The 12,500-nt window shown below is 36.6% G+C and overlaps 1 protein-coding gene across 1 annotated transcript in view; it reads left to right on the top strand.

The window, feature by feature from the left end:
* The window catches only part of LOC138021770 (alanine aminotransferase 1-like), a 21,081-nt gene extending 9,857 nt beyond the window's left edge, over positions 1 to 11,224 (top strand). The window contains exons 8-14 of the mRNA XM_068868768.1: positions 803 to 882; positions 1,335 to 1,468; positions 4,040 to 4,148; positions 4,736 to 4,801; positions 5,807 to 5,962; positions 6,691 to 6,803; positions 8,224 to 11,224. Coding sequence (XP_068724869.1) covers positions 803 to 882; positions 1,335 to 1,468; positions 4,040 to 4,148; positions 4,736 to 4,801; positions 5,807 to 5,962; positions 6,691 to 6,803; positions 8,224 to 8,326 — 761 coding nt within the window. The 3' untranslated portion in view covers positions 8,327 to 11,224. The remainder of the gene's footprint in view (positions 1 to 802; positions 883 to 1,334; positions 1,469 to 4,039; positions 4,149 to 4,735; positions 4,802 to 5,806; positions 5,963 to 6,690; positions 6,804 to 8,223) is intronic.
* Positions 11,225 to 12,500: the final 1,276 nt, after the last annotated feature.

The following is a 12,500-nucleotide window of genomic DNA, read 5'->3' as shown; positions in this document are numbered from 1 at the left end:
ATCTTGCTCTCCAAGAGTTCTTTCAAGCGATTAATTTTCGCTTTACTCGAACAAGTAAACACCAACCTACAAGGAATCTCCATTCCTCCGCACAGCTGTTTGCAGTGACGTCTTCGGCCAGTCACTTCCAAGCCTATCTTTCCGCCATGTGCGATAAAATAGCACAAAATTCGCGAGTACTCACGAGGTAAATGGTCGATTGTTTCGTTGTCCTTGACCACCTTCTCGGCAAATTTGTCGACTGCATTATCAAGCTCCTGTTCTGCATGAATTTTTTTGCCTATTGCGGGTACATCTTTATAGACGTGGTCACGATACCCAGGGCCTGGCCCAGACTCCTCCCCACATTTAAAGCTTGGCTACTAAGCACTCGTTCGTTTTGTTTCAATATCGAAGGAATTTCAAGTTTATGGTGAAACCTTGATTGTTTGTCCTTGTTGGGTTTATAGCAATAGAACGTTACTGGAACTTCAAACTTTATTTTATTACATTTTTTTCCAAAATCTGCGCTTCTAAATTCGGGGTGCGGCTTATCTACGGATGCGGCTTATACATGGAAGTTTACGGTATGTCATAATAAAACCCTCTTTATATCTTCAGAAGGGAATGGTTTAGAGGAAAAAAAGTGCTATTACAGTACTTTGCTTTTTGCCCTGGTCTTAAGAGCATTTTAAAAATTATATCACCATCAATTCAGAGTTGGGGATTTTTAGCTTTCGAAAATGACTTTTTGACCTGGACAATGTCAGGAATTTTGAGACATGAGCTTCTCTCATATTTGCCTTTTTAAAATTATTGTTAGGTCAAGTACTTTCCTATGATAACATCAAGGATATCATCAAGTTTTGTCATGAAGAGGAACTTGTTCTACTAGCAGATGAGGTAGATGTGCCTTAAGATTACAGGCTGTAATTACCGTATTTATTCACTTATAAGGCGCACCGTTTTTTTTTTAAGGAAAATTATGCTTATTCAATCAAAATCTGCTCAAAACTCGGGGTGCGTCTTATAACCAAGTATTTTTGCACAACTAAATATAACTTTCCAAATTTCCCCTAATAAGTAATGCTAAACTGAAATGAGTATGTAAATATGTAAATACCGGTAAATGAATAAACAAAAGACAAACAAGTTGAAATTTCCCATCATTCTAGGTACGCCTTATAACCGGGTATTTAGGTGAAATTTTGAAATTGGTTACTTGTCACAATCATCTTCGAAAGTTTAGGGTGCGTCTTATCGCTGAGTGCGCCTTATAAGTGATTAAATACGGTAGTGAGAAAAACAATTCTTTCTAGTTTGAAACAACAGTATATTGTCTCCTTTTGCTCTAGGTATACCAAGCAAATATTTATGGAGAGGGTCTGAAGTTTCACTCATTCAAGAAGGTTTTGAGGGATATGGGTCCAGATTATGACGAATTTGAACTGATCTCTTTCCATTCAGTATCGAAGGGATTTCTTGGAGAGTAAGTACATATACAATGTACGTGATATCTGCAATTATTATTACTAAAACAGTGGATAGTGTTGAACATGCACACTGATTGGCTACTCAAATTCCGGATATCTTTTGCTATTCACTTCAAAGCAACCCGCACATAATTTGCACCCGAAAATGTTGTAATCTTTGCAGGAATAAATCAGTTAAAATCGTCTTTTTGTGCTATATTATCTCACTGTTTTAGTATAAACTAAAGCAACTATTCACCTCAGTGTCGGTGGCAAGTGGTGGATACCCACCACTCGCCACCTCCACTTCAGTGAATAGTTGTTAATTATTTGTTATTATGATGGACCATAGATATACACTGTAACCATCTGAATACAGGGCTAAATTCAGAGCTGTGATTTGTTTATCACTTCTGCAATTAGGATCTGACTGGCTCATGTTGGGTAACAGGTTGGGAAACACTCTGAGCCAAAAATTTGGGTTTTTAGGGAGTGATATGGGTTGAAACCCTGAAAGAGCCACCTGCTTTGCTATGGGCTTTATTCATGACAATGACATTAGGCCACATGCAATAGTCATTTAAATAAAAGCAGAGTAAAGTCTCTGCTTACGAGCCAGAAGGCCCATCAGGCCGGCACTTATCTCCGGTTTCATTAGCATGAAGCGACTAGGAGTATTTCTACTCCCCCCTGGATGGGATGCTAGTGCATCGCAGGGCTACCCCCAGCATTTCGCCGGTACCCATTTATACACCTGGGTGGAGAGAGGCACTGTGAGAGTAAAGTGTCTTGCCTAAGAACACAACACAATGTCCCCCAGCCAGGACCCGAACCCGGACCACTTGATCCAGAGTCGAGCACTCTAACCATGAGGCCACAGTGCCTCCCAGTCATTTAAATACTTCATCTTAAATCCACCATTTCATTATACAGTACTGTACCCAGTGCTTGATTTTAAAAAAAAATTCAGGTTGTTTCAAAAGCCGGGCAACTAAACCCATAAATTTGGTTGCCCATAAGGAAGCCCGCCAGGCAGTGTTAAGGTGCAATCACAATGGTGTTGGAGCTGGGTATCCCATAGTTCTAACCGTGCACCTGTGGCTTTTTGGGTGTTACTAGGACAGAACTGATTAATTAATTATTGATTGCCGGAAGCACACAAAACTTTGATCGACATTAATTTTGGAAGAATTCGTTTAAGTGAAATAAGGTTAGTTGTTTTTAAGTTAACCAGTTTCAGCAGTTTTAAGCATTGTTGTGTTCAGTTTCAAGTGTTTGTAGTTTACGGAAACCCGCCAAAGTTCTAATCGAATAGTTCTATCATTGATTACTTTGAATTCATCAATTCTCCAACTGTTCATTGGGGAAATCTGGTTTAAATTTTAGCATTTTTGATCTCCACTGCCTACATGTTAGTGATTTGTCGTTTGCATTTTCCTATCTGACAATTTTTTTGTAAAAGCCACAGATATTCAAAACATGGGAAAATGCTTAGCTGCAGCAAGTTAATTATAATAATTATTGTTAACTTCACAGTACTATCGAACATCGATGTTAGAAAATTACAGTCGGGTGATGCTTATGTAATTCATTTCCTATTTTGGCTGGGTTGTCCGATGTTTTTTCTTTGGGCAACCAGGCTTTCCATGTAACCAAAAACTGGTCGCCCAGTGAACTTGTTTCTCGTTATCTGCGACGACCGGATGACCACTAATTTCGAGCACTACTGTATGATAATTATTGTTGGAGAAATAAGTGTTCTTCCAGTCCGTTATTGTACCATACATGTCGTTGATCAGCAAATGGTTATATGAAACTGTGACAACGTCAAAAGGAACAGCAGTGTTGTCAAATAAATGTTGTTCAAATTGGCCACTTAAGTTTGTACAATTTTTTTTAGTTTCACAACTTATTTGCAAATATTTTGAAACTTTTGATGTATTGGTAATTGATTATGTACATGTATGTTCATGGCCAAAAAAGGGAACAAATGAAACACCGAAACTTGTGAGTTAACAACCATCTCCATATATCTACTAGGCTCTCATCTGGTATTTAAGTTAATCATGCACAAGCATGATTCAAAAATAAATTTAAGGCTCTAGTTCAGGAGGAAGCCTTCATTTTTCAGCTAAAGCCAATAATTTATTGGTCATTTTATTTAACATTACTTTAAAATGTTAGTCCAGCTCCTCCAGAACATACCTATATTAATTTTATTCTATAAACACCAGTGAAATACAAAAACATGATATCTTCACATGTGAAAATAACAGGTTATTTTCACACGTTAAATAATAAATTACACCATTGTTCTATGTTCGGATTACAAAAAATATTAATATATTTTTCAACACTTGAAGAGAAATTTTGTATCTCTGCGCAGCCATGTATATCTTCTATATTACATTTTGAGTACAATTATGTCACTTTAATTTAAAAAAAAAAGGTAAAGTAAGTGTTTTCTCCTTTTTCCAAGTGTTGTGCTTACCTGAAACTATCACTGTCACACTTTCTTAAATTGCTGTAGGGCATTACCATTTTTGTCAATATTTCTGCTTACATTAATTTTGTAAATTTGCCTCCAGATGTGGCTTCAGAGGTGGGTACATGGAGGTTGTTGGGATGGATAGTGAAGTTAGGTTCCAGTTGAAGAAGATGATTTCAGCATCACTGTGCTCTAGTACCACTGGCCAGGTGAATGTTAATTAAGATGTCTCCATTCTATATACCATAAAAACTTGTGCATAAGCCGCACTCGTAGATAAGCCACACCCCCAAATACCAAGCATGGATTTTGAGAAGAATATAAAAACTTAAAAAGCAATCTGGCAAAAAATGTTGTTTGTTCGCAGTTGTTCATGATATAAATCAAAACTTGCTGAAATATAATGCCATGAATTTGCAGCAATCTTAATCAACTCTTAAAAGCTTTTTAAAGCTTATCTTTGAGCGATTTCCCTAATTCTTGAGACTGGCAACAGTTGTCTTCATTGCTGGAACACACAGTTGAAGTAAAAACAATGAAATTTGAACGAAAATAGCATGTGTGGAATGATAGAAAACATTTACTTATAGTAACAGTCATTTACAGAGGGACGGAGTCGTATTGTAAACGATCAGTGAAAAACATGTCACTAAATGAGAGTTTTAAAAGCCCATGGACAGACAGAAAAGGTGAAAAGTTTATGAACGTGCTTTCAAGGGACTTGTTGTGCTTCAATTTAATCACTGTTGCTGAAAGCTCTCTTGGTAAGTAAGGACTCTGTTTGATATTTTTGCAGGCTATGATGGATTGTCTTGTCAGTCCCCCTCAACCTGGAGATGAGTCCTATGAAACATATCTCAGTGTAAGTTGTAACCCTTCAAGTTAAGAACTTACGTACAAGATAACTAGAACATTTTCAGTGCCAACCACACTTTGAAGAACAGTCAAGCCATTCCATCCCTTGAGTAACTGAATCATTAAACTTGAGAAAGTTTATCCATTGATGAAGATTCTTAAGGTGGCTTACTACAGTTTTCTGAAGAAAAACCCATTAACATTTTTATAAAAAGATCTATCAGTCGAGACAGTTTTTCAGTTATCAGAATAGATGAAAATCACTGTTTTTGCAATTTGCTAAAAACCTGTTTGACAGATTTAACTATTAAATTATTTCCATACATGATTATTTTTTTCTCATTAAGGAAATCCTGAAATTTTAAGGTTGGGTCGCAGGGCTAGTTTTTGAGAAAAAGCCCTTTGAAATGTCTAGTTTCCAGTCCCCCTACAGGAGCTCGGTCACTACATTTAGCATTTTTCCCTGATTTACATTATTTTATTTGTCAGTTAAAATTACATTTTGCATCATTTGCAGTGACTAACACTTTAAAAAAGACATCCTGTTGCTTTAATTTTACAATTTCAAAATCTTGATCTCCTTCGGAAAACTATTAAGCCACCTTATATAACCACCATTATACATGGTGGAGTAATCTTCCTGCAAATTTAAAGACCACTTAAGCTAATTTAAAAATGAAACTTAACAAAATAGCTGCTAAATATACCCTCAGTGATAATGGGCAGTTTAAAGTTTGCTTCTTAGTGGATATTAATTAAGAGAGCATTCAACTTGGAGGGTTGCAAGTTAAGGAATTTTTTCTTCAGTGTAAAGCCCCTTCCTTTTCCATTTTGAACTTCTTTTGGTCTCCCAATCCTTTTCACAGATATTTAATTACAGTGCCATAAATGTTTTGTGCTTTCGTTAAAGATTGTTTTTCCACACCTCTGCCTTTTCGTCTAAACATCCAAAATGTTGATGTTCTTTTCAAATTCAAGCTCAAACCGAACACAATATCTTTTCCCTTTTTAGGAGAAAACAAAAGTTCTTCAGTCGCTTAAGGAGAGAGCCAAACTTGTTGCTGAAACATTTGACTCAGTGGATGGAATTCAGTGTAATGAGGTCATGGGGGCTATGTATGCCTTTCCACGCATTTTTCTGCCAAAAAAAGCACAAGAGGAGGCCAAGGTAGTAGAGTTAAATTATACTAATTGTTATTAATTCTCTATAATACCAAAATGTTCTGAGGTACTGTAAACCCTTCCACCACTTAACGAGCCCCATTGACAAGTTAAATTATTTAAAAAGCATCTGGCATTAGACAGAGCAAAAGCTACACATGTATTTCTCAGGGGGCAAAGGGTTGTAATATAATAGCAACCTTAATGTCCTTCTGCCAGGTTGCATAACACCACCTAACTTTAAATGACCACAATAAATAAACAACTTGGGGGCCTGGGTGGCTAAAACATCCAGGGGCTTCACTATTTAGTAGCCAGTTCCTCTTTGGTGATTTCTCCAATGGGCAAATCATGGCAATTATCTCCCCCATTTAGAAGGGAAAGGAAACAGGCACCTGTCACTCAGAAAAAATCAATTCCTTTTGTTACTGGTAAAGTAACGTTTATTACTGTGATGATAAAAATTTTAAGATACAGTTATGTCCTTTAATTCTATAGAGAAATGTCAGAACCCCATACAAACATTTTCTCTGCTCTTAAAATTCACACAATTGCTTTAAACGAACTACCCATTTTCAAAATTTTGCAAGTGTCAAGTGAGCTTGACAGACTATGAACTTGACCTTAACTCCTTGGGAAAAAACTGCTAATTTTGTTGAGAAATCCTCGGTATTTTTACAATATTTGAGTAGAGTTTTGTTTGGATTTGATGAATATCACCTCTTATCATCCTAGGCTAGAGGTATGCACCCAGACAGTTTCTATGCACTTGAGTTGTTGGAAAAGACGGGGCTGTGCGTGGTGCCAGGAAATGGATTTGGACAGAGAGACGGAACATTTCACTTTAGGTTAGAAATACATGAAATATGAATTTTTCTGTGAATTACACAATACAGTTGTATTCATTTTAAATGATGAGCATGTCATGAATCTGGCCTGTGGTGGAACATTAAAGTACATGTTCTTGAGTGCTAAATTAAGCTAAATAAGGTGATTAGCATACAATGTGAAATGGTGAAAAAAATGGGCTTACCTTGAATGGAAGAACTTGAAATCTTAAAGCCATCAGTAACAGTTGGCCACTTTTAAGGAGGGTTAGCCTGTTTTTCATTTTGTCCACTGTTGTGTTGTGCTCTTTACACTCCATGAGAAGGCAGTTTGATGAAATTATCCAATTAATACAGTACAATGTATCTCAGTGGTACAGCATCAAAACAAGACTTAGTAATACAGTCAACTCTCCGCTAACAGACACTCTTGTAAGCAGACAGCTATACTTGCAGACACTTTTTTCAATTCCCCATTAATTTTTACCTTTCAGTCAACCTCTGTATTTACACATTGCCACAAGGGGACACTCTCTAATTAATGGACAGGGACACTTGAAAATTAAAATTGGGTTTTTCTTTTGTTTACGCTCTCTCTTAAGCGGACACCGCACACATAATAATTGACTCTTGGTAATGAAATTAATTTTGTCTTTTATTTGCAATATAAATATGTACCAACAAACTTATGACTTTTGACAGAGCAATAAAACAGTGGGGTCGGTTTTGTCAAATGTCCATTTGTCCGCGGGAAAGCAAGCTTCCTGTTTGTTTGACATGAACAAGCTTAGAGTCCAAGATGTATTTTTGTAGTGTCACGTTATGGGAATAATTGTCGTAAGCGGACAGCTCTACTAACGACCGCTTTTTCCAATTCCCGAAGGCGTCGGCTTACAAGAGAGTTAACTGTAATTATTATTGAAAGTGTGCATGCAAGTTCGTGGTTTCCGAGATTCATACTGTTCTGATGAGTTTACATGTATTCTGCAGAAACAAAATAAAACTAAAACCATAGACATTTTGACAACCTCGCATTGTCTTTTTTCAAGTGGGCAACAGCACCAAGTCTTATTAATTGAATGGTCATAACTTTGACAAGTTCCTGTTAGGAACACTCAGATGTTTTTGCGAGAATTTGAGTCAGCATTGATAAATATCTCTTTACAAACCATTTACTGCTTTCCAGTGTCAAAATAATTATCTTATAGCCATTGATGAATGGCTTGGGGCTCAAAGCGACTTGCTTGGTGACAAACGTTTGTCTCTCATGGTGAGGCTGCAGTTGCTCAATTTTAGTCTCATTAGTCTATTACATTGTATGATAGCCTGCTTCAGATCTGTAGACTGAAAAAAAAGTGTAGAAGCTGCAGCTGTCTACAGAATACATCACAAAACTGACTACTGCAGGTATTTTTTCATTAAAAATTTATTTCCCTTTCAGATTGACAATTTTGCCTTCAATTGATACTCTGAAACCTCTACTTGAACGCTTCAAAGTCTTCCACCAAGATTTCATGTATACATACAGGGATGAAGCTAACTGAAGTCTGTGAAAAAGATACATAAATAGGGCAAGCACTGTCAGTGGCTTCACAGCAAATGAATTTCGTCAAAGTTGATGATGCTGAAGAGGTTAAGGAAAGGATACACGAAAAAACAGCATTTCTCTGATGTTTACTGGTTCACAATTTAACAATGGATGAGTGGTTGTTTGTTGACAAGGAGGACTTTGCCAAAAGTTGAGACATATTTGCATGCACTGCAAGTTGATGTACTCATCATTGATCTCACGAAAATATCAATTATGACAGCATAATTATGTGTATGGACACTCTAATCACATGGCTCTGTTTCCAAGACAGTACAGGTGCTGAAAGACTACAGGATAACTCAGTTCACTTCCTTGTTTTCTCCAGCAGTTATTTTAATTATTGCTTTGAATAATGTCAAGCATAATGAATGAGGTGATTGCAATTTTGGACTCCTAATCTCCAGCCAAAGTTAAAGAATGTGTCACAAATCTTCTGAACCTTGCTTAGGACTTTGCTCCTCAGTGGGAAATTTAAGACATTGCCAGGAAATAAGGCAAATAAGGAAAAGCAAGCAGGGAACCTGAATTTAGGACGTCATATCCCTCCCCTGCCTGCTCATCAATTCTTTTACTTAAAGAGGCTGTGTCACAGCATTGCAAGTTCTTTTTCTGTTGTTTTACCATTTACTTGCATGTTCTCGCTATACAACTTAACAGTAACTCATAAAATAACTTTAAACAACTCAAACCAAAGCTTCATGAAGAAAATATGTCTTTCACGCATACATGATTCAAGTTACAAGTAACAGAGATCAACTTTGAAAAACTGTTTGGCTGAACAGTTTTCAAAATCCCCAATCACAATCCATTTTAATTTTCTTCAATATATTATTTTGCCAATCCCTGCCTCCTTTTGGATTTGCAGTGTTATTCAAACCTTCCTTCGTTCTAAGTGAATTATTTTTACATTTCGCTTGATTTGGTTGCCAGTTGCCAGTCGCTGAATACACACTGTAGTTGGCTAAATTTCGTGACACAGTCCCTTTAAAACTAAGGTTTTGTGAGTATTTTAACATTGTAAATGTAAAATGTAAATGCTTAGTTTATAAATAGTGGAAGTGCGCTTAGCTATCAAGCTAGTTCACAGACACCCCACTTTCAACAATCTGAAAGAAACAATTCAAGCTTAACAGAAACATGATTAAGAAGGACTCCATCTGGCAGGAGGCAACCAGTTGGCAGGGTCTTCCAGGGTTTTTGGGTATACGGTATACAGGGGCTTTTTAAATCGGTTATACAGTATATTGCAGTTAAATACGGGTATTCGTTATATCACTTTCTTTGAATTTTAGGTATACAGTATACAATGCTTCCATTAATTTTGGATATATTCGGATGAATTGGGTATTTTGGCAAACCCCCCCCTACTTCCTTCCTGGCCGACCCTGAGTTGGCTATTTACAAAGTGTGGTAGAGTTGAATCCGGCACAATCGGAAACAAATTCATAACAGAGGTCAGAACGGGATTTTAACCTGGAGCAACCACTTGCGAACCCAATGCCCTTACCACTGGACCATAACTTTACAGACTTTCAAGTGAGTTCAAACATCTTGTGTTGGTGCTCATTTACTCCTTGCATGGATCAATTCTTTAACCCATTCATCACACATTAAATACTAAACAACAAAACACCAAAACATTAATGTATGACCCCAACATACATTGAGTACCAACCAGTAAAGGTTGGATTTTGAGATGTAATATTGTTTTATTCCTAAAACGTTGTCTTAATCCTAATCTTAATCACAATTTATTTGGGGCAATAATGTTTTAGGACTAATTACATGTAGGTGTAAAACAATATTTAATCTCAAAATCCAACCTTTGTCAGTTACCTCTTTTGCAATGGCCATCACATAAAATATTCTTTAAGCCTTTCTAGCCTCACTATTACGAGAAAAATTCAAAAGAATATTTGTTCCAAAATGAGTGCAGAAGGTCTAATTAACATAAATACAAAGGAATGTGAAGGGTGCAGCTATTTATGAAAGTGGTCCATTTACGTTGTATGGTAGGGTCATATATGGTGTTTTGGTGCCACGTTTCAGTGTTTCGCTGTTTAGTAATGCCCCCTTCATCCCTGAAGCAGTTCCAATGGTTTGGCATTTGACAGAGTAGAATTTAAGTGTCACTCTTTATGACTGAAAGGGTTATAGTGAATGAATGTAATTCATTTCAATTAATTTATTTTTTAAAACTGCATCCTGTATTTAATGACGAAAAAAATATAATGTGAATAGTTATCGTTACATTGTTTTTTATCCAACGAAAGTGTTATCAAATGGTTTTTTACACCCCATACTCTCATTATTAAACTTGTTTGGTCAGTTGTTTCAATAAAAAGGGAAGGAATTTGAGGATAAGTTGGCTTGTGACTGAGTCTCGATTTAATAATTATTATTCGTATTAAGGGTTGTCAAGGAGACAGTGCAGGTGGTGATTGGTTTAATTACTCAGTTCCAAAATACCATTATATAATTAAAGGGTATTGTGGTTTATTTACAAATGTATAGTTAATAAATTATTTCTTCCTGAGAGAATTTACAGACCAGAGTTTACATGTAACAGTTTGTTTTGAAAGTTAATCATTTAATACTTAATTATTTTTACTCATTCATGCATTTTGATGTTATTCAAGCAAATTATTCAAATTTGAAGAGAATAATAAATTAATTTTATTAAACATGTACATGCAGTACCTTGGTGCTTCCAGATCAAAGTAAATCAAAGCCTACTGGTAATAAACTTTTAGTCAGTCCTGACACTATTACAATAGCTGCAGGATTGCTTCAATATATGTGCTCAAGGGATTATACTTTGGAAACAATAAAGAACAACTCATTTAGAGAATTTTAGAGCCATTTGAACTTTTACCTAACGTGCTGGAAACTTTTCACAGGCAAAAACGTTGACAAAACGTGTTTTTTGTGTACTCCAACCTACCAGGAGAGGGGTCAGTCCGTTCATATCCATTCCCTTATCAGCGGTTATTTACCTAAAGGGGTCCTACAGGGCATCTAAGCAGTGGTTTCTCAGTGTAGTTTTGGAATCCGGATCATTGCTTGATAGCAAATGTGCATATGGCAGACTTTGCACTATAAGAAACACAATTTATAAGAATTTTTTGGGAACTTAAGGAGAGTTTTTGGAGAATTTAGACATTTCTATAAGAATTATAGAGCTTTTGCTTGGGAAATTCTGGAAAGAATTTTAGACAATTTGTTTTGGGAATTGTGTAGCCTAATCCCACTCAGCTCTGCAGTTGACGTTGCAAGCCTTGCTGTTCTACAATCCGCTAAGTGTACAATCAAAGGCTACATGGACCTTGTTACAGAGTTTTCAATATATTACAACTGTGTTTAGCTTGAGACCAGGCTCTTGTGTTTGGGATTGTACTGCAATCAACACTGCTTATGGACAAAGTTATTGAAACCCCTGTGTAATGCTCCCTCACAGCCCTTGTTGTGAAAATTTTTATGGATATGTGGTCTTGTGCAGTAATAGAATGGACCTATTTAATGGAAGTCTTTCCATATTAATTAATGAATGATTTTTAGAAATGCGTAGCTAGGATCTGCAATGCAGGTAAAGGTTTGCACCCTTCGGTTGCTTGGAAGAATTGCAAGAAAACCCTTCAAGGGGCCATGGAGGAGGAGGGGCCTCCCCCCCTTCCCCTCACTTTTGCTCTACAGTGTTGTTTCCTCTTAAACCTCTCTCCCCTCCCCTCACACTTCCTTGATCCATACCAACCTAGCCCCCCACTTTCAAACATACTCCATGGCCCCTGTCTTCCCAAGGTGAGGCTGCAGATAAGATTCATCAATAAAATTATTATAATAATTTATTGTAAACCACAGGAGCACAATGCTGCATTTTTCCAAACAGGTTTAGTGCCAAAGCTGCATTAATTTTGAGACAAATCAAATTATTTTTAGGTATTACTTTTCATGGAATATGCAACCTCTGTTACCTTCACCGTTTTCTTCACGTATCCAACAACAGATCTGTGGTGTAGACATATTTTGTCATCTGCATTTATTTAGCACAAGTGTATTATACCCAAGGATTTCCCATTACCTATAAAATTGTTCGGATGAGAACTATCGGTACATGTAAAAAAAATCTA

This window comes from Montipora capricornis, chromosome 10 (assembly GCF_036669925.1).
Source record: "Montipora capricornis isolate CH-2021 chromosome 10, ASM3666992v2, whole genome shotgun sequence".
NCBI classification, from domain to species: domain Eukaryota; kingdom Metazoa; phylum Cnidaria; class Anthozoa; order Scleractinia; family Acroporidae; genus Montipora; species Montipora capricornis.
The sequence above is the reverse complement of the archived record's forward strand: the minus strand, read 5'-3'. Positions and strand labels throughout refer to the sequence as shown.